This window comes from Cotesia typhae, unplaced genomic scaffold, assembly GCF_013202065.1.
Source record: "Cotesia typhae breed Kobodo isofemale line unplaced genomic scaffold, CoteBio_Ctyphae contig_9, whole genome shotgun sequence".
Taxonomy (NCBI): domain Eukaryota; kingdom Metazoa; phylum Arthropoda; class Insecta; order Hymenoptera; family Braconidae; genus Cotesia; species Cotesia typhae.
Window position 1 is genome coordinate 1,581,921 of NW_027423770.1, and position 27,641 is coordinate 1,609,561.

General features: G+C 32.6%; 3 protein-coding genes across 7 annotated transcripts in view; 1 reads left to right on the forward strand and 2 right to left on the reverse strand.

The window, feature by feature from the left end:
• LOC141533473 (uncharacterized) overlaps positions 1–22,180 on the reverse strand; it is a 51,814-nt gene extending 29,634 nt beyond the window's left edge. Inside the window, exons 1-4 of one of the 3 annotated variants that reach the window (XM_074252376.1) lie at positions 21,366–22,180; positions 20,222–20,788; positions 18,471–18,754; positions 17,245–18,130 (exon numbers count right to left, since the gene is read on the reverse strand). In XM_074252376.1, coding sequence (XP_074108477.1) covers positions 17,954–18,130; positions 18,471–18,754; positions 20,222–20,788; positions 21,366–21,801 — 1,464 coding nt within the window. In that variant the 5' untranslated portion in view covers positions 21,802–22,180 and the 3' untranslated portion in view covers positions 17,245–17,953. Of the gene's footprint in view, positions 1–17,244; positions 18,189–18,470; positions 18,755–20,221; positions 20,789–21,365 lie in introns of those variants that run through there. The other 2 variants (XM_074252375.1, XM_074252377.1) reach the window with 2 other exon arrangements.
• LOC141533470 (dystrobrevin beta) overlaps positions 1–27,641 on the forward strand; it is a 633,463-nt gene that overhangs the window by 600,328 nt on the left and 5,494 nt on the right. The window lies entirely within an intron of this gene.
• LOC141533443 (uncharacterized) lies at positions 25,085–27,161 on the reverse strand. Its single transcript, XM_074252335.1, has 2 exons — positions 25,515–27,161; positions 25,085–25,317 (listed from the first exon to the last, which is right to left on the reverse strand). The coding sequence occupies exons 1-2, from the start codon at positions 26,254–26,256 to the stop codon at positions 25,085–25,087; spliced, it is 975 nt and encodes a 324-aa protein (XP_074108436.1). The 5' UTR covers positions 26,257–27,161.

Genomic DNA, 27,641 nt, shown 5'->3' on the forward strand with positions numbered 1-27,641 from the left:
TTTGCGCTAACTTGTGTCGCTACTTTATATTTTGGTAATCCTTTACCGTTGCTTCTAAATGATGATTTGACATGCTTTGCAATGTAATTCTTAAATTTAAAACTTTTTACATCTCGAATACTACCATTGATGTCATATTTTTTCTTATGTGCATTTGTTTGTTTGATTATCAGACCATACGTTTCTGAATCATTGTTAGAAATGAGATAACTGTCTGGTAACTTTTCGAATAATCATTCTATCAGCCCAGTTGTCTTAGTATAAGTTTGATCACCTATGCGGATGTGATCATTGAGGAATGTAATTTCTGAATCACCAACCATCAAATGTCCTTTCAGTTTTCGCACATCAGTGTGCATATCCAATGTCTTATGTTTTGCTTTTAATAATCTTAAATATTTTGATAATGAATTTTTCTTATCATCTCTCATTGGTGTGCTTGAAGCTGCAGGATTTTTATTATACATAATTGTTGAATCGTCATCTAAGCTCTTATAATCAGATCCATCCGTATCTTCTTCACTAGAAATATCATCATCATCTGTTGCTGTTGTTGTTGTTGCTGTTGTTGTTGTTGAATTTTGTTTTACTTTTTGTAATGATGTTGTGTTGAATGTATCAGCTGTGATTCCTTCTTTTATTTGATTCGAGGAATTCAATAATTCTTGCAAAGGTTTCACTACGGGTTTAAAAATTTCATTTGCAGCTTGTTCATCATTGTCTCTGTTTGATTTGATAAGCTTATGCTTTCGACGAATTATTTCACTCGCCTTAGCTATTTGCCTCAAAATGTCACTCTGTTCACGTAATTTTTCACTTTTCATGTCGATAGCTTGAAGATCAAAATGTAACTGAACAATATTCAATAATCACGTATACTTATAAAAGTATCAAATCCCTTCCTGTATCGTCCACCGTTGAGGTCACTGTCTTTATCAATCATGCTGAAATTAAATTTATCGCGATTCCAACAAGCATTACACATTTCTCGAAATTCTTGATACGTCATATCTGTGTTGACGTGATCGTCATAGATGTGCTTAAGGTTCATTTCATCTTGACGAAAGATTACAAGCAGGTTTGCATTGTCTCGCACCAGATGCTTTGGAATACGAGCATAAGTTTGACAAAGATAGAGGCTGTCAACATCTTTATGACGTCCCATGCAAAAATATGCTCTAATATGATTTTGTTTTTCACATGCTACATCATCAAATATCATAACTGAGTTAGGTCGAGCTTCGTCAGGTTTGACAACCTGCTCATTATCATTGAAAGGATAGTATCCAACACCTTTTATAGGCTTAAGTAAATTTTCCAAAAATTTATACTATGGCTGATTAAGAGATTTGGAATATAGATAAATATTTTCAAATCTCAAACCGTTTGCATGAGTGATCAATGTCAATAGTGCATTGGTTTTACCGCAATTTGACGGATCACAAAAAACTGCTCTTACGCTATTGGGTAGTAATTTACCGTGTCGTTTTTTTATTTTCTTTTGAAGTTCACTTATACAATCGAAATTAATGACAGGCAGCACCATTGGTTGTTTCTTAAACCTCATCTTGATAAAGACTGATAGTTTTCCATGAACGCTACAGTATATATATATATATATATATATATATATATATATATATATATATATATATATATATATATATATATATATATATATATATATTGTGACGTGGGAAAATTTTCCCACTAAAATTTAATAATAGAGATTATTTTTTTACGTATTAATTAGTCTATAAAGTTGGCCATGCTGATGGACTGCTGAGATTCGACGCGCCTGTGTCGCCCCAAGTGGTTTCCGGTCAGAAGGCGAAGCTCGAGGTAATTAAAAATTAAGCCGAACCATGCCAAATTATCAAAATGAGTATGAATGGATGCGTCCGAAATAAATTTACTATGTAATTAAGAGTGTGTGAGCGAGAGAGAGAGCGAATGACAAAAGCGACCGGGCGAACCCGCAGTTCAGTTTACCATCAATGACCAGGGAGACATCTGGGAGTGACAACGAGCAACGAGGAAAACCCGGAATCGGAATCTACGAATCACCGTACCATGAAGCAACGGGAGCACACCAGGGCTCCACCTGAACGCCGAATGGAGTACTAAATTGCGAATCGACCAACCATCGACTATGGAAATTTATCCAACAACGGCTGATTGGACGCGCAGCTTTGTAGCTGCGCTAGCGAAAATACCACATGTTGCTGGAAAACGAAAAAGCCAGCAATTCTGGGCCGGACACCGTAAAAGCCACTGTTGAAACGCTGATTATTTTATTGTTACGCTACGAAATACAGTTAAAACGAGTGTTAATTATTATTACAAAAATTCAGCCGCTTACGTGGTGAATTTAATTATTTTGTTGAGTTATTGTTATCTTGAGTGTCGATCCAGTCGACGCTAGAATTTCTCTCGTAAATTGCTGTAATTGTCAACTGTCAGGCAGTCAAGAATTCGAACAAAATTTTGGTCATTCCTACAACAAAAATTCCGTGACGCCATCGCCGAGAGCCTCTGCCGCCATCAGTATCGCCGACACTTGCTGCAAGGACTTTCACATCTACCTGGAGAGTCGACTGAACGGGGTAAGTGCGGTCGCAGTTTGTTAATACACCTGGGTGACTTCACCGCGGTCCACGATTACGCAGAGAGTTATGATTTACAATTAATTGATTATTTTTTTTATTGTTATCGAAATTCAGATAATTACGAATGTTGTAATTAAGTGAGAAAGTAAAATCGTACCGAAATTCAGCAATTGCGTTGTTGAATTTCGGCTTCGGGGTGACGTCAGCCAGGTATTCGGTGCCAAAAAAAAAAAATATTTAATCCGTTGTAAGGAATATTGTGTACAGAGTCAATTTAATTGACCAAAGTTTGAGATTGCATGCCGAATAAAATTGGCGCGAACCCAGGTCCATCTACGGGCGTAACTAGGAACTATACCTCGAGCTTTGTCCCGTAGATTGCCCGCCGGGTAACAACAGTTACCGACGGATTACTTACCCGCCGCGGCGGATAATTGATCGATCGCTTGTATCATCGAACCAGTATACGACAAATCGATGCTATTGATAAATGCGAAATTGGTTGTTAGGAAAGAAATACGAAACAGTATATTTTTTTTTGTTGTTGATTTAATTTTTATTTAAAAATTTGTTATTACGAAAGAAAGGCTACGACAATTATATTTTTGTAACTTTTTTTGAAAACTCAAATTTATTTGTTACGAAGAAAGTGGCGATAATTGATTATATTGATGAAGTCGAAATTTTTGTTGTTAGGAAAATAAACGCGAACTAGAACTTTTTTTTTTCCGTCTCTTTGTTAATTTTTTTTGAATTGGTTAATAGGCAGCGGCGACATTTAATTTGTTTTGTTGAGAAATTCGAAATTTGTTGTTACGATACGATAAGCGAAACGATTAATTTTTTGTTTTGTTTTTGTGTTAATTTTTTTTATTTGTTGTTGGCGATAATAAAGCGAATGCAATTAATTTTCTTAATTCGAAATTTTGTTTGCTCAACGAACCAAGAATAACTCATTATCTGTAATTTCGATCATATTCAGATTCTTTTATTTTAATTGAATAGTCCCTGCGCATTACTTGTTTCTTTGAGCTGTCTCTATTTTTCTATTCTCTGGTGGTAAAAATATTCCGCCTCGATTTCTACACTCGCTCTACAAAATTTAGGATCTCTTCGACGTTGACCTGCCGCCCGACGACGATCAATTGCTGAATTCGAACCGCGGAACGTAACGTTCCTGGCGCCCAACAAGCTACGAACCAGGTAAGCCAACATTTAGGTGGAACTCCCCGGCGCTGTCGACGCCAGCACCGTGAAAAAAAACCCATCATAATATATATGAATAATTCTTGGATACTTTATCAGTCTTCAATGAGTCATGAAAGAGTACAGACGTAAGCGAAGTTGTGGCTTGGTGAATACAATTATCAACAACCTTCCATTTGAATTGCATTTACCGGAATATCAATATTGTGGGCCCGGTACAAAATTGAAAAAGAGGTTAGCTCAAGGTGATCCTGGCATTAATCAACTTGACTTTGCATGCAAAAAGCACGATATCGCATACTCTAAAAATCGAGAAAATCTTATTGCTCATCACGAAGCTGACAAAGTACTTGCTGAAAAGGCATTGCAACGTTTTCAAGCTAAAGACGCGAGTGTTGGTGAAAAAGCTGCTGCTTGGACTGTAAACAAAACTATGAAAATGAAGAGAAAACTTGGAATGGGATTGAAAAGGAATCATCGACGTTCCAAGAAAAAACGTACAACAAAGAGGTTATGTAAACCTAAACGTGGAGGCAGCTTGAAAAATAAAGTTCAGAAGAAAAAAAGACCTAAAGTTCCATTCAAACAAATCGTTCAAGCCGCAAAACAGTCTATGCTACCTGGACCTAACATAATTAAAAGTACTCTGAATGGTGCTCGTCAAGCTGTTAAAAATCCCTGCTCATCCCTGTTTTAGCTGGACTTAGTGCGACCGGTGCTCTTGCAGATGGAGCAGCTGGTATAGCGAAAGTTGTAAATGATGCTAATGCAAATAAAGAGCAATTGGTTGAAAGCAAAAGACACAATTCTGCAATGAAAGCAATAGCAATTGGAAAAGGAATGCACTTAAATAAACACAAAGAAGGAGTTGGTCTGTATTTGCGACCTCATCCAAAAAACACATAAAGCTACCACATCGAGCTCTGATTGATATCGATATAAAGAGATATGTTAAAATAATGAAAATTCCACTTTCGAGGTGTTTTCATGAGAAATGATTTACCCGAGTCAGGACCAAGAATCAAAGAATCTCCAATTGTAAACCTTGATGATAAAAATGGTCCTGCGACTCACTGGGTGGCGTACAAAAAGTCAAGAGATCAAGTCATTTATTTTGACAGTTTCGGAGATCTTCAACCGCCTAAAGATTTGATGCAATATTTCGATGTTGGTAGCGTAAAATACAATCATAAACGATATCAAGAATACAATACTGTGATATGTAGCCATCTGTGTTTGGAATTTCTCAGTGGAAAGCTATAAATACAAACTACATATGAAAAAGCAATCAGTCATGGATGATTCATTCACGTTAACACTGTCAGGAGAATCCTCCGTTTTGGAGGCAAACTACTTTCCACCAATCGAATTGTCATATTCTAAAAATTATGTGCTAGGACTTATTGAACTGTTAACATTTAATTTAATACCTAACATTAATGAAGATCATAACAAATTTTACTTTGACAAGGATAAACAAATAACAATACCAACAGAAAGTTATGAAATAGAAGATATTGAAACTTACTTGACAGAAGTACTACCAGATATCTCTTTGAATTTGACACCAAATAACAATGAACTTCGATGTCGAATAAAGTGCAACCATCAAATTAATTTTATGCCAGAAAACTCTATTGGACGTCTATTGGGATTTTCTGCAAGGAAATTGGAACCAAATATCATACACCAATCAGATTTGCCTTTCTCAATTCTCAGTATCAATGCGTTGAGAGTTGAATGCAATATAACTTCAGGTGCATACATAAACGAACACAAAGTGCACACGATTCACGAGTTTTTTCCAACAGTTCCACCAGGATATAAGATCAATGAAGTGCCAGCACATGTCATTTACCGTCCAGTCACCGTACGAGTAATACATAACCTCCAATTAAAAATTGTTAATGAACGTGGTACAGTTGCTAATTTTCGTGGAGGAACAGTGATAATTCGTTTACATATAAAATCTGTCAGTAAACAATGGTAATCGTTTACAATCGTTAAATTAGAAAAAGCTATAAAAGTGAAGAAAGATGGCAAAAAACCATCAGTCCTTGAAAACCTTCCAAAGGGTTAACACCTCAAAACATAGCATTCCTCAAGAGCCTGATTCTTCGACTACGGTGTGGCAAAAAATAAAAATACATTTCTGCTGTCTGTTTTGTGTAATACCATGGAAGACATCTTAACAATTCAGCAAGACGTTTTCTCTGATGAGTCCATCTCACATTACGAGGTTCATGCACATCAACCGTATGCATCATCAACATTCAACAACAACGATGAAATCCGTATTGTAGTGCAACATCGAAATCTCTATTTATTACCAAGTAAGAGTAGTCTTCACATACATGGTCGACTAACAAAGAAAGAAGGAAATGCTGCAACAGTGTCAACAAAATTTATCAACATGGGTATTTGCTACCTGTTTCGAGAAATACGTTATGTTTTAAACGGTGAAGAAAATGATCGTTTAAACAATGTTGGCTTAACATGTGCTGTAAAAAAATACCTATCACAGAGTGTAACACAAACTACTCTACTTGAGAATGCTGGATGGCTGAAAAACACTACCACTGATTCATTGACTGATGAAAATGGATATTTTGATGTATGCATCTCCCTCAATCTATTGAGTGGATTTCCAGAAGATTATCGTCGAATCATACCAAACTGCCAACATCAATTGATAATATCAAGATCTCAAACAGATACAGATGCTATTTTTCAAACAGCTGCTGAAGAATTCAAAATAAATCTCCATAAAATTGAGTGGATGATGCCGTACATTAAAGTTGCAGATAACCAAAATATTCAACTTCGCAATTATCTTGCTGGAAATCCATTAATATCAATGAGCTATCGTACATGGGAGTTGTATGAATATCCATTACTACCATTAACAACTAAACATGTATGGGCAGTCAAAACATCAAATCAACTGGAAAAACCACGCTACGTTGTTTTGGGCTTCCAAACATCACGGAAAAATCAAACAGATAAAAATGCATGTGAATTTGATCATTGTAATATTCGTGATGTGAAATTATACTTGAATTCACAATGCTATCCATATGGAAATTTGAATCTCAATATTGCACAAAACAGTATGCTATATTATATGAAATGTACACAAATTTTCAAACGTCATACTATAGTAAAGAACCTGAACCATTGTTATCAAAAAAAGAATTTATATCAAAAGCACTACTGATCGTTATCGACTGTTCCATGCAGAATGAATCATTAAAGTCAGGACCTGTAGACATTCGTCTAGAGTTTGAGTCAGCAACAGCAATTCCAGATCAGACAGCAGCTTATTGCTTAATCATTAATAATCGCATTGTAAATTATAATCCAATTAGTGGAAATGTACGTAGACTTGTGTAATATATTTTTCTAATGTTCAATAAAAATAACATATAAAAAAAAAGAATATTATTCCATTATTAACCATTCCAATTTAATCTTAAGTAAGTATGTTCTTCGTGGCTCGTTGAGTCAGGAGGTAGGTAGGTTGGTTGATATCTGAATATGTATAAATTGTAGGGTATAGGTTCGAATCCCCGAGCCAACAGAACCATGAAGACCATACTTTTTGTTTTAAAAAATTAAAATTAATAATTATAATAATATATATTGACCAAAAACAAGTTCAAACTTGTTTGTTGACGTCATCGATTTCACTAAAAAGTTCAAAATTCTAGGAAAAACGTAATTATACAGCATTATCCCCACTACTCGAGCTTCACTCGGATTGGTTGAAAACAAGTTCAAACTCGTTAGATGACGTCAATTCCACAGAAAAGCCAAAAATTCTGAGAAAGTGATGTCATCATTTTGATGTAAAAAGTATTTTTAAAATAATTTAGGAGGGGGATTCTGAGAAAAATTATGGGTAGAGAGTGGGAAAATTTCCACGAACAATTCCATGAAAAAATTTTAGAGAAAAATTACGAAAAACAAAATGACCGACTGCCACGAAATGGTCGACTTCCACTTCCCTTTATGAGAAATTCCCGATATCCGACCGGTAAAACAGATCCCCGTATTGCCGATAGCAAAACCCTCAATCTTAATTACCATCGGTCGGTGACTGTTGCTCTGATGGTAACCGATCCTGGAAGCCCCCTTATATCAGTACTCACGTTGTCCCGGATGAATATTTGAACGTAAATATTTTAATTGGTCGAGAAATTTTAAGCTTGGGATTTGAAGTAAATATTTCCCAACCTAATTTTAATATCGATAAATCTAAGGTTATAAACGAATGTAGTAAAGTTGAAATCATAAAATTTGATACCGTTGATACCGATGTTGATAAAGACGATAAATAAGATTAGTTTCAATATTAAAAGAGTATGAAAGTTTTTTTATTACGGGTTTTCCTAGAAATCACGTTAACAGTGGTGAACTTGAAATACGTTTAATTGACCCAAGTATTGCGGTATAGAGAAGACAATGTAGACTTAGTGTAGAAGAAAGACAAATAGTTAGAAAAAGAATTAATGAATTGCTTGAAGCTAATGTTATTCGTCCTAATAATTCACCGTTCGCTAGCCCTATCTCACTAGTTAAAAAGAAAGATGGATCAGACCGTTTATGCGTTGACTTTCGTGAATTAAATAAAAAACACGATAGCAGACAAATTTCCTTTGCCGCTTATTTTAGATCAGATATAGCGACTTAGAAAAGCTTAATTTCATATTAGTTTTGATACGGCCAGCGGTTTCCATCAGATTCCCATACATTCAGAATCTATAGAACGTACGGCATTTGTTACTCCTGATGGCCACTTTTAATTTTTAACAATGCCATTTGGGCTTAAAAACGCTCCTTCTGTTTTCCAAAAAGCAATTTTAAAAGCATTAGGTGAGCTCGCGTATACTTACGTTATAGTTTACCTAGACGATGTATTACTAATTGCGGATACAATAGAGGAAGCGTTTGAAAGACTTCGAATGGTATTAAAAATTCTTATAGATGCAGGATTCTCATTTAATTTTCCAAAATGTTCTTTCCTTTAAACATCTATTTCATATCTCGAGTATGAAATTGAAGATGGAGAAGTTCGTTCAAACCCTCGTAAAATAAATTCTTTACCGTTGTTACCCGCTCCTCGGACAGTTACCTAGCTTAGACAGTTTATTGGCCTTGCGTCTTACTTCCGACGATTTATCTCGAGATTTTCACAAATTATGAAACCTTTATATGCACTCACCTCAGGTAAAAAATATATTGAGTGGACTGAGGGACATGAAAATGCTCGACAAGAATTAATTCGTATTTTAATTAATGAACTCATTTTAATTATTTTTGAACCGGATTATCCCATAGAACTGCTTACCGATGCCAGTTCCGATGGATATGGAGCAATACTTATGCATAAAGTAGATGGTAAAAATAAAGTTATTGAATATTATAGTAAAAGAACAAGTCCAGCCGAATCCAGGCATCATTCCTATGAACTTGAAACTATGGCTGTTGTTAAATCAATAAAACACTTTCAGCATTACTTGCATGGACGAGAATTCACCGTTGTGACTGATTGCAATTCTTTAAAGTCTTCCCAAAATAACATTGACCTTAACGATAGAGTACATAGATGGTGGGCTTATTTGAAGGCTTTTCAATTCGATATAGTTTATAGAGAAGGCAAACGCATGGCTCACGCGTATTTCTTCTCTCGAAATACTTTGCCTGATTTGTCAAAACAAGTTGATAAAATTGAAAAGAAACGTGTAAAACTCGCGGAAATATCGATTGATTGGCTCCTTGCCGAACAACGGCGTGATTCAGAAATTTCGGAAATAGTCACTAAATTACAAAATGATGAGCTATCGGAAGACCTCTCAAAATCTTACGAAATTAAAGCCGGTACGCTTTACCGAAAAATACAAAAAAAAGGTGAAACCTTCTGTTTGCCGATCGTACCTCGAGCCTTTCGGTGGTCCGTTATTAACCACGTACATGAGTCTGTGATGCACTCAAGTTGAGATAAAACACTCGATAAAGTTTATGAATATTACTGGTTTGAGGGTATGTCTAAATATGTACGTAAATTTGTTGACAATTGTATTACTTGTTAACTCTCGAAAACCCACTCAGGTAAAATTCAAGCTGAGTTGCATCCCATCTCCAAGACCCGCATACCTTGGCATACTGTGCATATAGATATTACAGGTAGATTGAGTGGTAAAAATAATACCAAAGAATACGTTATTGTTTTTGTTGATGGTTTTACCAAATATGTCTATTTACATCATACTCGCAAAATTGACAGTCATAGTGTTATCAAAGCTTTAAAGGCTGCAATATTTATTTTTGAAGTCCCAGCTCGTGTGATTGCCGATCAAGGTAGATGTTTTACTGGAAAAGACTTTAAATGTTTTTGTGAATCTTTAAATATTATTTTGCATTTAATAGCTACAGGTACTAGTAGGGCAAATGGTCAAGTAGAGCGTGTGATGAGTACGCTAAAAAATATGTTCACTGCTGTTGAATCTAATAATCGCTCATGGCAAGAGGCCATTGGTGAAGTCCAGTTAGCTTTAAATTCAACCGTGAATCGTGTTACCAAATCTAATGCGTTAGAATTATTAATCGGTAAGAAAGCAAGACCTTATGGATTGTTAGTTGATGACAACAAAAAAGAAATTGATATCTCTAATGTAAGACAACGAGCAGTTGATAGTATAGAAGAGAATGCTAATTATGAGAAAATTAGATTTGATAAAAATAAAGCTAAAGTCAATAGATTTAAAATCGGAGATCATGATTTAATTAGAAATGAAGAACGTCATCAGACGAAACTTGGCAGAAAATTTAGAGGTCCATTTGTGGTAACAGAATTACTTGATAATGACGGATACAAACTAAAATCTTTGAGTGATAATAGGAGTTTTAAGTATAGTCAGGATAAGTTGAGAGAAATGCCTGAGAATCATATTCCTATTGAGTTGGATGTCTGCTCGGACAATGAAAGTTGTGCTGGAGAGACTGTTGATGCGGGTCCTGAAATAGGGACTTAGGTAGAAAGAGAGACCACCAATGATGCGGCGCACTGATGGCTGTAGGTCGTAGACCTAAATTGTGTTTTTATTTTTGATTTTGCACATGCATCATTGTGTAGTCGCAACTACAAACTAAATTAGTGGCTAATGTTAGTTTGATCAGGGCGCGATGGGCAGCTGATGATGTGGCGGGCAGGTAGTTGTGGCAACTACAAGATGTGTTAGATATTGTATGTGGCATACAGGGTAGCCTAGAGATAGTGCAAAGGTCTATTGGTGGAGAAAAAATGAAATGTTGTGTGATAATTGTATGATAAGGAATAATGATTGACGGATTTCGATCTCTTGAGTACTATTCATTAACTCCTTAGTATAATAAATGATTAATAAATTTCTGTTACTGGAAAGGACTTCTGAAAATTTCTTATGTAGCTTACTTATTGTAAAACGTTTTATGATAAGCGAGGTCAGTTAAGATCAAAAACTAAAATACCACTGTAACTCAATGTTTTATATGCACCCGAGGGCGTGTGATTGTCAGAATGGCCGTGTCGGAGAGTAAAGTACAGTGGAGTATTTTCTGACGAAGCGATGAGAATATTCTTCAAGGTGCGTTTTCATGCTGATGCTCGATGCTGGCGTAGACCGTTAAATGAGGTCATATGGTATAATTTCGACTTAAACGTCATCTTAAATTAATGCAACGTCAAAGCTAAACATTGTTTAGCATTCTAAAAATTTTAAATTTCATTGTTTTTTTTCGGCGTTTTGAAGCTTGACGCTCTAATATTTGACGCTGCATTAATTTAAGATGGCGTTCCAGTCAAAATTATACCACGTGACCTCATTTGACGCTCTAAGCCAGCGTCAAGCGTCAGCATGAAAAAGCACCTTTAGGATATTTCTATTTTTAGTAATTTTAGGAAATATACTGTTACTTCAATATTTTGTAAAATAAGATATAACTAAATTATTTTATTGTGGTAGGCTTAGGCCTAGGTAGGCACATGGTTGTCAATGTGATCCCAGGACGATAGGGGTATCATGAAATTAATAAGAAAAAGAGAAATGTGCAGCAGGCAGACTATTTGAGAATAGTTTTTTTGAAAAGACAGTCTTGCTTTGAGATTGAGATCGAACGGACGTCCTGGTGATCGCGAATTCATTATTTCCTAACTCTCGGTCTATCGCAAGATATTATTAATATTGTTTGAATTCTAAATCGAGTTAATCTTGTACGAGTTTGTCCATTCATTTTTGTAATTGATTTTGTTGTAATTGTGAATATGAATTAATTGTAATAATAAAAATGAGTGAATCACAAAATACCGAATCTCCAACAATAACTCCTGCCTCTCTGACATATATATATATATGTCTGACATATATATATATATATATATATATATATATATATATATATATATATATATTGTGACGTGGGGCCTTGACAGACCCGCAGTCACGAGCACAGCCCGACATAATTAATTTTTTTTGGTTATTGTACCTTAATTTCAGAGTTATCTTTATTCGCCGCGATCCAGTCGCCATCTAGAGACTGCCAGGCGAGTACGACGAATCCCGCAGCTCGAAAAGCGCGGCGCCGATAATTATTTACAAATCTATTATTCTGTTAGCCTCTTTTAGAAGTAAACTAGAATTAAGTTAGTATTAAGAGTTTGGTAAGTACCCCGATGAAAGCCACTTACTCACGACGAGTCAACCTGTGACAACGCCGGATTCCACGTCGACCAGCAAACCCAGAGAACCGCCAACAAAAACCAATTTCTCATCAAACCGCTGCTCCAAAAGTTGAGAGACGTGAACATACGATACTGATGCCAATTATTACCAATCAGGACTACGCCGGCATTTGGTTAAGCTTCAGAAAGAGCCACTAGGAGGCGCGTCGATGCCAGAGATACCATCAATTTGAGAAGTTCAAAAATGGTAACAGCGCCAGCTAACGGCCTGCAGGTCGACCCCGTAGCCAGCCAGTGGCTACGGAGAAGAAGAAGAGAGAAAGGAGAAAAGGAAGGGTCTTCGCCGTAACCGCCTGGTAGTGTGCACCTCGTGTTGTTTACTTTTGTCGAACTAACTAATTAATTACATTAAATAACCAAATCGCCGACCGTCAATCGACACATCTTAGACGCATTTGTGATTAACGCCGTGCCGACGTTTTTTTTTTGGTGAGACTTTGGTCGCGAGTTTGGCCAGGATCGACCTGGAGAGGAGCTGCCTCGACGCCACCCGCTCAACACCCACCGACGCCATCCAGACGAGACTGATCCGCAACGTAAGTGGCTTTTGTTGTAAGTGGGATAGCTCGTGGAACCGCTAGTTCTAATATTGTCACAGTATTTTCCTATTTATTAATTTTTTTTTAGTTTTATTGTTATTCAATTATCCGGCGATAAAGGCCAATTGTTATTGCGTTGAGTTCCACGAGTTATCTCCGGGGTACCTCATTACCAAAAACTCCCTGAGTGGTCGACGCCCTTGGGGCTCGATCCAAAATTGTTGGGGTAAAAATTGTCATGATTGTAAAAATTGAGTGAATGCTGCCGCTATTGGCTACCGCGAGCGAGGCGCCGCCGATAGTCGAGCTTCGGTGGTCCCGTCGGGACTAAGGGTAACACAGTTACCGATTGCGGTTGTTGATAGGTAAGTCAGAGCGCCGGTAACTGAGCATCGATCCGCGATCTGATCGATCAATTATCCACCGCTCGGTTAGCATCGAATTGCTGATTGCGACAGTTATATGATTATTATTTTTATTATAATTTAAATAATTACACCGATTCGTATTGGATTATTGTTTCGAAAATTAATTGATGATTCTTTTTTTTTATAATTACACCGATTATTATTTGATTATTGTTCGAACATTAGTTGATTATTATTTTTATTATTTATTTAAATAATTACGCCGAGTATTATTTGATTATTGTTTCAAAAATTATTTGATAATTATTTTTTTTTGATTTAAATAATTACACCGAGTTGTAAAAGGGTAAAATTACCCTTAATCGATAAGTCACCGAATATCGATAATTATTCGACATAGCACTGGCGCGTCTCGATCTTCGGGCCTAAAGGGAGAATAGGAGGGGGTGAGTTTGGGTCAATTATTGCTCTGTGGGAAGGAAGTGGACCGCGGTTTATCCAATGCCCAGTTACTTCTCCTAATTATTTATCAATTGGATCGTTTAATCGACGATTATTAATAGATTAATAGTGAAACATTTGCTAGTTTTGGATTTAGTGATTTTCATGGGGGTTTATACCCGAGGATCACTCAATCGACCTTGCGGGGAAATTTTAATAACTAGAAATAATCCATTAATAAATTAACATCCGAAAATTTCGTTAATTTTATTGTTGTAATTTTTATAACAATTAACTTAGTAAAATTGATTAATTTTTGTCATTGAAAAAAAAAATCGACAATTTTTTATTCGTGGAATTTTGGTCAAGCGTCAGTTTTGTGTCGCAGTAAATTCCAATACCCAAGGTCAAGCAAAAACAGCTAGCGAATGTTCTAACAATTGAAATTGACTATTTCGACTCGTGTCGAATTTTTATAATTGATAAAACAATCAGAAAATTGTTGATAATATTTCATATTAAGAATTAATTACTAAGAATGTTTTATATTAAGAAAATAAGTAATTATTGAAATCAAGATAGATAAGAAAATTATTAAGATTATTTTATAATGAGAATTAATTGTTAAGATTATTATATTTAGAATTTATTATTGAAAATAAGATAGATCGGAAAATTATTAAGTATTAATTGTTAAGAATGTTATAGTAAGAATTTATTATTGAAAAACAATACCGATCGAAAAATTTATTAAGAAGGTTATATTAGGAAATTTTTATCGAAATTATTATATTATAAATTATTTTAACAACTATAATTTAAGTAAATTTTGGGGATTAAGTGCGTAAAGTAATTAAATTAAAATGAATGACACTTGATAATTGTCAGCGTGGATATTAAGTCTAAGTAATCAGTGATATTGAGTCAAGGTCAACACCAAAAAAAGTTTAGTAAGAAATTGGTCATTATATAGGAATTTTCGTTTCACCGATAGCCAATGATTGAGTAAAATAAAAGTAAATTGTAATTAATTTAAAATCATTTTTAAAATAAAAAAATAAATTATTTAAGCGAAGTGTGGGTTATGTGTGTGAAGAATTGAACGGGTTATGCGTGATAGAGAGTGTTAATAGTGTTAAGTTCGGTAGTCCGGTGGACTTAATTTTAAGTGTGGAGTTAGTTTGTTGTTAGTCCGGTGGACTTATAGTTTTAAGTTTAGTTCTAAGACAGGTGTGGGAGACCGTTTGTTCGAAAAAGCCCAATTAGTTCTAAGACAGGTGTGGGAGACCGTTTGTTCGAAAAAGCCCAATTAGTTCTAAGACAGGTGTGGGAGACCGGTTGTTCGAAAAAGCCCAATTAGTTCTAAGACAGGTGTGGGAGACCGTTTGTTCGAAAAAGCCCGTCTAGTCATCGTATCGTCAAATTGGAGGTTCGTTTGTAAATATCGTTTATTTCGCAGTTGTTCTCCGCTTCGTTAGATTATAAGTGTGTGAGTGAGCGCTAAAAATTGTTAAGTTTGGTAAATTTTTATTGTTAATAAAACTGATCAGATTGTTAATTAAATTTTTATTATTTAACAGCACCTTCCTCCACTCTCTCTACCCTAAGATAAGTTTTCTCAGCTCTGGACCGGTTCCAGGAACCGTGATTAAAAATCCTGGTGGCGCCCTGATAATTTTTATTGTTGTTAGTTTTGTTAGTTAATTTTAAAATTGATTAGGGGCCAACCTGAGCAGGTAAAATTGTTACAGAGTATTGTTGATTATTGTTCGAAAATTATTTGAGTATTATTTCTATTATGATTTGAATAATCACAGCGGTTATTATTTGAAGATTGTTCGAGAATTATTTGATTATTATGTTTATTATTATTTAAGTAATTACACCGATTATTATTTGACTATTGGTTGGAAATTCTTTGATTGTTATTTTCAGTATTATTTAAATAATTACGTCGAGTCTTAATTGATTATTGTTTTGAGATTTATTCGATGATTAATTTTATTATTATTTAATTAAGTATACCGATTATTATTTGAACATTTAAAAAAAAAAAAATTATTTGATTATTAGTTTCATGATTATCTAAATAATTACGCCGACTCTTAATGGAAAATTGTTTTGAAATTATTTGAGTATTATTTGTATTATTTAGTTACGTAATTACCGTGATTAGGATTTGGAGTGAGTTTTGGGAATTGCTTGATTATTATTTGAATTATTGAGTTGTTGAGTAAATTGGGTATTACGCGTCTGATTCACATTTCTGTATTTCGACTTATCTCGAACTGATTACTTCACCGCACCGATTATAATTTTGGTTATTTGATAATAAATTATTAGTTGTTTCGACACACCTGGATTATTTCTTTCTAGGAACCCGCCGCCCTGAGTCTAGCTAGTTAGGATTAAGTCGCTCCTGATTTAGGTTGTCGAGGATTGGAACATCCTGAATTGTTCCTGGCGCCCAAAAAAAAAAAAAAAAAAAAAAAAAAAAACCGACCACGACGAAGAAGTACGCCAATTATCTTGGACCTGTTGGCTCGCCGACGTAGCCTAGCCGAATCGGCCATTATATATATATATATATATATATATATATATATATATATATATATATATATATATATATATATATATATATATATATATATATATATATATATATATATAGTAGGGTGCTTTTTTTTTTTTTGCGACTATTTTTTTTTTTTTCGCTCCCATCCCGAAATTTTGTTGGAAATATACCCAAAAAAATTCCCTGAAAGTTTGAGCCCTTAATATTAATATTAAGTACTCCTACACAGCGTGTGAAGATTTCCCATTTGAAATATACGAGAACTTTCATTTTTTTTTTTTTAATTTCTATAGCTCAGTGGCATTTTATAGCATCGCTTTGACCATGGACGGGTTTTTTCAGAATTGAATGCTCTACAAAAGTGTCCATTGTCGCGAAGTCGTAACTCATACTGGTGGGGTAATACGGACCGCCAAACCGAATTTTTCATAGAATTCTTGTTTTTCACTCATTATCTCATAAACAACAAGACATACAGAAAAAATGTAAATGATAATTTTGTAGGAAATTCAATTCTCTACAAAAAGGTCCTTACCACCAAATCACTAAGATCGATATTTTCTGAGATATTAGTCATTGAAGTTTACGTAGCATTGAATTTCCACAAAATGTTGAATCAAACCTTAAAAAATATTGATTTTTTTATTCGTATCATAATTATAATTAGTAATTACTTATTGATTAAGTTGCAAATTCAACGAAAAAAATTTTTAATTGTATTTTTCTGAAGTTTTTTTATTTGTAAATAAATTACTAAGATATCAGGTCTATGTAACTTTGAACTCAATTACATGTATGATCAAATACGATAAATTAAATATTTTACACCATTTTCTTTATGCTGTAAGTTGATTTAGTACACAGTTTATGTTGCGAACGGTGATGCTGTACTGTTTGAAAAACTTTTTGTCGTCCTTCTTCATTGCGGGTGAAAGCTTCATTGAATCTTTGAGTCAGAGCTACTCCTCGCTCAGCAGTATCATTTACAACTTTTAACTTTTTGAATGTTTCAGAACATTTTTGGTACTCAAAATTTGATTCCCATGTATGAAATTCAGAATTTAAAAATTCATATGAAAGGTTAAACTGTTTAAAGATGAAAACTGAATTTGGTGTCACAAAATCACTGATGTTTTTTTCACTGAGTGAAGTAATTGTTTTGTAAGGCTCTGAGTAATGCTTATTCGATTGCTTTACAGCGGGAATACCATTAATTTTTTTCGCAATTTTCAATTTTTCTTCTGGTAATACTGTATTATGAAACAGCGCCAAGCAAGCAAGTTGTTCATGCAAATACCATAGATGTTTAGATAAATTTTCAAGAGCTGCATTAGCGATTTCCGGATGAATTTTTCGATGTTCGATAAGATCTTTTACTAATTGTAAGTCTGAGTTTGGGGCTTTTATCGCATATGGAGCAGTAAACCATATTTTCACGTAAAATAATACAACAAAAACACAAATTTTTCACAAAACATCTGTTTCTTTCGCTGGTACTTTAAACTGCTTACGAAATAAATATATCTTGAAACAATAAAGAGCTTTTGAAAGCCATCTTGCATGGTGACAAGCGCCAGGGGCTTTAAATTGAACTTTATCACCTCCACCACCTAAAAAGATACTGCTTAGTTCCAGTAATTCTTTATAATCGTCTCTTGGATGATGATTCTTATTGAAAAATATGAAAAGAAAGAAAGAAAAAAAAAAAGTGAGAAAACTGTAATCATTATCAGCAACCAATGGGTTTCTTTGATAGTGAATGATAATGTAATTAGTTAAATTTGTAAATAAAGTTAATGAAAAATACACTTTGTAAAATATTCGAGCAAAAAGATATTTGAAATTTATCAATTAAAAACTTATAAGTCCTTAATACACACAAAAATGTGTCAAAAACTAGTTCATCATTTAAATACACAATTATTAATGTAAAATTGAATTAATTCATACCTTTAATTGATTGTCAATAAAATCGAGAATGTCTTTTTTTTTGTCGTTCAAAATGTCGGTAATATGTTCATCATTGGAACCGATTTCATATACTTCTTTATCAATGTTATCCCAATTGTCTCTAAATCGTTTGAAAATAGGTACATTTGGACCATTTGTGGCTGGCCAAGCAACCTCTGCTACATTTCGTAACATCAACTCTGACGTATGATGACGACAAGCAAGGTATAATAAATCACGACCAATTTTTTTCTCTAGTAAAGGACAAGCACCTTTGGTGTCACCTTAAAAAAAAAACATTATCTGTTTTGATTGAAATGGTTGATAAAAATATACACTAGTCACAAAATTTATGGGACATAAAAAAATTCTAAATTTTTGGGGATTTTTCAACGAGCTGTAACTCCGAATAAAATGATCGCAGAGCAAAAACAGAAAACAAGCAAATAGTTGCTCTAAGTGTCTAGTTTTCAGATACGATTATGACAATTTTTTATCACGTTTAAGTCTGAAGAAATCCTAAGGAAACTGTAAAAAAAAAATTTTCCAAATTTTTTCTTGTCTAAAAAAAGGTCTACGGGCTTCAAAAATGTTTTTTCATTCTTTTACTCAAAAGCTCTTTTAGAAAATTTAATGCCCGTTTATTTGACAGAATCAAAAAGCCTGTGAGATGATTTGCCGCGGAGTTATCGTCGTCAAAGCAAAAAAGTTCTTTTTACTTTTGATAAACAATAACTCGGGGAATAATGATCGTATGTGAAATCAAAAAGGGCTTTGAAAACTACACGATATTTTCTATGAAATACAGTGAATTGTTTTTGACGAGAAAATTTTTTCTGAATTGAAAATTTTGACTGAAAAAAAGACAAAAATTTGCATAATTAAAGATATTTGGATAACTTGGTATAACTTTGGATAAAATGGATGAACGAAAAATTTCATGGGTAATTTTTTAACCTTAAATTATCTCCTAAAATCCCTGGAAATTTCAAAGTGCTGTGATTTTTTGTTCCATAGTGTCCCGAAGCTTCAAATTTTTTGTTTTCGCAAAAATCGCCATTGTGAGCAATTTCTCAGTTTTATTTATTTTCTTGAAATTTTTGTTTTTTTTTCAAATTTCTAAAAAAAATCAATCTTTTTGATCGAAAAAATAAAGATTCTTAAGAAAAAAAATTTTTTTTCATTGAGATTTGGATTTTCAATTAAAAAAAAATTTTTTTTTGTCTAAAGCCATTCTCTGAATCTCATAGAAAATATCGTGTAGTTTTTAAAACTCTCCTTCAATTTCTCATACGACCATTATTCCCATAGTTATTAATTATCAAAGTTAAAAAGAACTTCTTTGCTTTGATTGACGATAACTCCGCGGCAAATCATCGCACAGGCTTTCTAATTCTGTCAAATAAAAGGACATTAAATTTTTTGCAAGCGTTTTTGAGTGAAAGAATGGAAAAACATTTTTGAAGCCCGTAGACCTTTTTTTAGACAAGAAAAAATTTGGAAAATTTTTTTTCTTGTAGTTTCCTCAGCATTTCTCCAGACTCAAACGTGATAAAAAATTGTCATGGTCGTATCTAAAAAGTAGACACTTAGAGCTACTATTTGCTTTTTTGTTTTTGCTCTACAATCATTCTATTCGAAGTTACAGCTCGTTGAAAAACACCCAAAAATTTAGACTTCTCATTATATATCCTTTAATTATTATGACTAGCGTAGGTTTGAAAATGTAATTTAACAATCTGACAATTTACCTGTGTTTGAAGCAGTCGTATCGAAACACATTCCTTTAATATTATCGCAAATATTGCGTGTCGTCAGAGCCTGAAATACGGCTGAAGCTTGACTTATACCTGTGCCGTCAGAAAGCAACGGAGCTTCTAAAAATTTTTCGCCACTTATTCCTGAAATGTGTATCGAGAGCCGTTCTGCTTTTGATGTTCCTTGTCCTGTAGGTAGCATTTTTCCATCCCAATGAACTACGCAAGATTCGTCTATTTCTTCTTTTTTAATTGCATCGACAATTTCTTCTCTCTTAGAAATACGTGCATTACGAATAGAAGAATAACTCACATTATATTTATCAATATCTAATCCCAGACTTTCTATAACAGCTGCAATGATAAACATTGCATCTCTATCACTAGTTCCAGTGCGATCTAAAGCTGATACAAGTTCTGGAGTTAAAATATTGATTTTTTTCATTTTACGAGGTACAGGGAGTTTATTCTCAAAATCAGAAGATGTTCGTTTCAACCCACTGGAATTTGATGATAGACTACAAAAACTTGCTGGCATCGAATGTTGCGATAATTTCATGCCTAAAACAATTTTTTCAGAATTAAATAAATAAACTCAATCGATTAAAACATTTTTCAAATTTTATATTCAGCTTCTGTTATTCAGAAGCAAAGATATTCTTTGAATTGAGTTTCCGTCAATTTTCCCCAATAAAAATAAGATAAAATGATATGTATTGTAAATTTATTGGTTACAGTGACTTCAATGTTTTAATAGCGTGGGGATTTTCGACTGCAAAAAAATCGAAAACAAAATTTTTGAAGTTATACTTCTTTTGGCGCGTTAGATTAAATTAAATAAATTTTGATTTATCTCACTTATTCAGATTTACTTGATAGAAATTTTACCAAAAATGATAGACTAATAATTAGAAAAAAAAGTTATGAATCTAGAAACAAATTTTAAAATATTGAAAAATTATATAGAATTCAATTTTCAGAAAATGAGGTTAAGAAAATTAGAATTTTAATGCGAATTAAATTTTACAAGTAAGTAGAAAAAATATGAGTCTAAATTATAAGAAATTGTTTTCGATTATTAAAAAATGATTGATTGTTGAGCTTGATAATTTATAGTTGTATGTGAGAAGAAACTAACCAAATTCGTCTGTATTTTTCTCATTATCTTCATTTGCTATCTCCTGTTCAGTATCAGATTTATTCTGAAAAGTTTCCACCGGCAAGAAAGTAGTAACGGGTGAGTGAAGATTGCTTTTTCCCTTTTGACACTCATTCAGAAATTGTTGCTGCTCTTTTGGCAAATTCTTAACCATTGTGGAATTGGGAATATCGAACAATTTATCTAGTTTTTGGTTAAACTTTTCAACATTCTGTTTTTGTGCTTTCGATCTTTTTTCCCTCTTATGATGTGTCTTCACTTTTATATATTTGGCATAAAATTTTTCCAACTTCGCAAGACTGTGCTGAGGACGTATAGTTGGAATCTTGAAACTAGCCCAAATAGTATTAGTATCGTTAATAACACTAGTAGCACTATTTCGAATAGTTAATTTTAAAGACTGATGTCTATACATAAACAAATTCAGTAAGTCACGATACGAAGGCAGCTTATTATTATTTATTTGGCTTCTTTCAAATCCAGTTAAATAATTCCAAGTTTTATTACCAATTTTTTAACTCATTTTAATGATTGTTAAAGTCGATCTAACCTCAAATTTAACAAAGTATACATACAACGGCGTCACACTGATCAATACACACTAAGCATTGTTCTTACTCTCGCGGGATTAGTACGCGAAAACAAAGAAAGCGCTGCAATTAAAGGGGAAATTTGTTGAACGCATTCAAGGTCAAGTGAAAGCTCAGTAGTACTACTAGAGCAATAAAAATAAACCGCAATTAATCAGTATCACAATACACAGCAACAAAGAAACATCCCATATTCTTCGTAATGATCATACACAATATATTTTTAGCTAGAATTTCATTAAAATTGAATTATTAAATGATAAATTCAAATATTATGGTGTGATTTAAATGAGAAATTTATTTAAGAATAAAAAACTTCAGAAAAATAAAATTAAAAATTTTTTTCGTTGAATTTGGAACTTAATCAATAAGTAATTACTAATTATAATTATGATACGAATGAAAAAATCAATATTTTTTAAGATTTGATTCAACATTTTGTGGAAATTCAATGCTACGTAAACTTCAATGACTAATATCTCAGAAAATATCGATCTTAGTGATTTGGTGGTAAGGACCTTTTTTGTAGAGAATTGAATTTTCTACAAAATTATCATCTACATTTTTTCTGTATGTCTTGTTGTTTATGAGATAATGAGTAAAAAAACAAGAATTCTATGAAAAATTCGGTTTGGTGGTCCGTACTACCCCACCAGTATGAGTTACGACTTCGCGACAATGGACACTTTTGTAGAGCATTCAATTCTGAAAAAAACCCGTCCATGGTCAAAGCGATGCTATGAAATGCCACTGAGCTATAGAAATTAAAAAAAAAAAATGAAAGTTCTCGTATATTTCAAATGGGAAATCTTCACACGCTGTATAGGAGTACTTAATATTAATATTAAGGGCTTTCAGGGAATTTTTTTGGGTGTATTTCCAACAAAATTTCGGGATGGGAGTGAAAAAAAAAATAGTCGCAAAAAAAAGCACCCTATATATATATATATATATATATATATATATATATATATATATATATATATATATATATATATATATATATATATATATTAGGGTGTTTCAAAAAAAGACGAATTTTTTTTTCTTTTGGTGTCTAAAAATTGATAGTATACCTAAAAACAAAAATTTTGGCGCCCATGTGAGCTCTTAATATCAATAGTAAGATTTGCCTGTATCCATTTCTTTATTTTCCATTTAAATAACACGAGAAAAATTTTTTTTAATTTTTTAATTTTTATTACTTTGGAACGGTTCATCGTAACAACAATCTGAGAAATGATATTAGTAGGAAAGTTTACGCTCTACAAAAAACGACTGAAGACCAAAGTTCCTCAGATTAACGGCTTCAAAGATATCCGCGGTCAAAGATAACACTAATAAAAAATTTATAATATTTTCCAATAAAACTCCAAAATAAATATCATATGCTATATTTTTATTATTTTTTATGTTAAATTACTTCAATTCCGTTAATCTGAGACTGTAAACTTTTTTTTTTACTAATTAATTCAATACTTAACTCACGAAATGCACTAATATATAAATATAAACGTTAAAAATATCTTATAAATGATTTTTTGTTCTCTTTTATAACAAATTTATTTTTTATTTTTACTAAATATTAAGAAATTTAATTGAACAATTAATTCTTTATAACAAAAAACTATATTTACAACTTGTTACAACAATTTTTCAACTTGAAAATATTACAGTTTTATAAAATTACTTCTATTGCAATTAGGATATTGTTTTCTATGTTCTGTCACTACTTGCAACAAATATTGAAGCTGTTCTTCATTTTTCGTTAAGCATCGATTATACTGCTCTATCAATGCCACGCCCCGTTCTGCTACATCATTCACAACTTGAAGTTTCCCGAAATACTCCAAGTTTTCTAAGAAATTCGGATTCTGAGGCCACAAAGTAACATCCTCATCAATGAACTCATACGACAAATCAAACGATTCAAATATATTAATCGATCTCATAGACACAAATTGACTAAGATCTTTATTTAATAATGACTCTAAATTTTTCTTATCTATTATAAAGCGATTTGTTGTAGTTTCATTGGCTTCACAGTTTTTAAGAGCATGAACTATTCTTTTTTTTGTTCCAATTGAAACATTTTTATCAAAGAGAGATAAAACAGACAGCTCGTTGTTTAAATACCACAAGTGATCGGCTAATTTTTGTGAACATGTCTGTGAAAGACTATTATTAAATCTTTCATATGAAATTAATTCTTTAATCAAAGTTAAATCATTATTAGGTGCTGTTATAGCACACGGCGCAGTGAACCAAGCTTTTAAATAGAATATTATGATAAATAAACAAAGTTCTCGTAATCCATCTATTTCCGATTTAGTAAGATGAAATTCATTTCTGAATAAAAAAATTTTTAAACTATATATTGCTTTAGCCATCCACCTTGCATGATGGACCGGTCCAGGATGCTTAAATGTAATATTTGTGGTAGTAGTACCCAAAAATATTAATGATAATTCCAGAAGTTCACGGTAATCGTCTCGACAATGATCCATCTACAAAAAAAGTTATAAGTCAAAATGAAATTGATTATATCGCAATTTCAAAGTTGAGAAGACTAATTATTATTAACTGATGTGAGGTAAAAATTGTAAAATATTTTACTAACGCAATTTTAATCGTTAAAGATGATTGAAAGTATAACAGTCATGTGAAACTGATTTTCAATATTTTTAATCACGACGGCAAGTTAATTAATCAGAGTAAAATTGATAATTGAGGAGCTTATTTTCAAAAGGGTATCTTTTGATTTTTGATTAATCGAGACAAAAAACTAGTTATCTTCAATTATAAATATTTGTAATGAACTTTTTTTAATTTAGCTATAAAGTACAATCGGTTATGAAGCTGCAATTCGATTTTCATTTATAAATGTTCATAATTCTCAAAGTAATTAGTATTTAAAAGTTCAGAAAACTGGTATTTTAAAATATGAAAAGATACCCTTTTGAAAATCAGCTCCTCAATTATACTGAACTTTATACATTTTTCTTTTCCACTTTCACGTCAGTTAATAATTCTTCAGCGCTGGATTAAAAAATTTTACTTCTATTTGATTATTAACGAATTTCAAAATCTCATCTTTGATTGGTGTTATTACTTCCAAAACTTTTTGTCACAAATACCAGCCGTAAAGTTTGATTGGTCAATTTCATCCCACTTCTTTTTAAATCTCTGATAAATTGGAACGTTTGGGCCAGACGAAGCAGGCCAGTATACTTCAAATGCACTTCGAAGAACAATTTCAAAAATATGGTGTCGGCATGGCAAGTACAACAGTTTTCTACTAAGAGCCTTTTCTACTAATACACACGCACCATTTCTGATTCCTGAAAAAATAAAATGAGAATTGCTAGTGAAGTATCGATTTTTTAGGGTAGTACGGAGAAATCTTTTCAATTTGAAAAAAAAAAAATAACTCATAACTTGGAAATTAATGGTTAATACTAAAAATCTCATTTGATTTAGCATTTAAACATTACGGTAATTAACCATATTATATTTTTTTTATTAATAAATTATTTACCCGTATTTGACGCCGTAGTATCAGAACACAATGCTTTGATGTTATCAGTATTAATATCCCATTGTTTTACTGTTTTAATAATAGCCGAAGCTTGGTTTTGTCCAGTCCCAGATTCTAGTTTAGGAACTCCTAACAGTTGAAATTTACCTGATGATGATAAAATAATCGGAAGCCGGTCAACTTGTTCTGTACCTGTAATATCTGATAACAGTTTTCCATCAAAATGTAGTACATAATTGTCAGTTTCCAGATTAGTCTTCAGATTTAACGCCGCTTCTTTCCGGAATTTTTCCCTTACTCGGTGAATAGTCACATGACAAAAGTTTACGCTTGCACAATCAATGTTCAAGCTAGATAATAAAGGAGCAATAATGTAAGTCGCCATCCTACTAGTCACGTCAGCTCTATCCAAAACCGCAGCAAGTTCTGGTGTCATTATATCAATTTTTGGAACTTGTTGTTTTGGCATTTCATCTTCATAATCAGAGATTATACGAGAAGTATTACTTTCCAAAGATTTCTGGGATAATTGAGATGGATGACTTGATATTTTATGATTAGCAACATCATCAGTCTCAACTGCACAATAATAGTTGACATTGTCGTTATCAAACTCTCCGACATTATTATTACTATCATTACCATTATTATTACAGTTTTTATCATTGCTATCAATGTTCTCTTCACTATTATTATCAGTATTATTGTTATTATTATCATAATTGCTGATATCAACATCCATGTCTTCGACATCTTCTAAAATTGGTTGAGAATTATATGAAATAAAACCACGTCGACTGGAAGATTTTTGTCCCAAATAAAATAATCTTTTTTCTTTGTCCAGTATATTTAAAACATCCGCATGAGCTACATCAAATAGTTTATTTAATTCATCCTGAAAAACGGATTCCTTTTTTTTTTTGAGACTTTGACTTTTTCATTTTACGGTTTTTTTGTAAATTCTTCCATCGATTGTGATTTGAGATTAGTTTCAAAAAATCAGATCTTTTCTCTCTTGTCGGGATTTGTGCCGAACACCAAATTTCAAAAACTTTGTTGATAGTGATTGATATACTTTCTTTAACTGAAAAATTTTTCGTATCAAGATAATAAAATAAAAGCGACATAACCTCTTTCAGAGAGAGTAATTTTTTTCCAACTAATTCACTTAACACATCACCAATCAAGTACACTGTTTTCACCATTATGGTCACAAAATTTATAACTAATACATTTCAACTAATTAAATTAATAATATAACGGATTGAAAAAACAGTCAGTATCAATGAACAAAGACAATGACGAGAAGATATAGTAAAGCGTTGAGAGCAAAGCAACTAAATGAAGTTAGTACCGAACAACCAGGCTTACCAACACAGAGCTTATTAGCTACAACACTCAAATTAAATGAGTATAATACTCTGTACCAACAGAGCTAAATAATGCTTTGTTGATATTTCTCAAATAAAAAACATTTGATCAAGTTTTATAGTAGATTTAATTGATTTAACGTATTTACAGAATTTTCATATTATTTTGAATAATATGCAATGATGAGTGTTTCATGAGTTTGTGTAATAAGAAACTTTACATTTTCCTCTTACAAAAATTTATAAATTTTCTAAAATATAAAATAAATTTGTTATAAGAAAGACCAAAAAATCATTTATGTGACATTTTTAACGTTTATATTTATATATTAGTGCATTTCGTGAGTTAAGTATTGAATTAATTAGTAAAAAAAAAAAGTTTACAGTCTCAGGTTAACGGAATTAAAGTAATTTAACATAAAATATAATAAAAATATAGCATATGATATTTTTTTTGTAGTTTTATTGGAAAATATTATAAATTTTTTATTAGTGTTATCTTTGACCGCGGATATCTTTGAAGCCGTTAATCTGAGGAACTTTGGTCTTCAAACGTTTTTTGTAGAGCGTAAAATTTCTTACTAATATCATTTTTCAGATTGTTGTTACGATGAACCGTTCCAAAGTAATAAAAATTAAAAAGTTTTTCCCGTGTTATTTAAATGGAAAATAAAGAAATGGATACAGGCAAATCTTACTATTGATATTAAGAGCTCACATGGGCGCCAAAATTTTTGTTTTTAGGTATACTATCAAT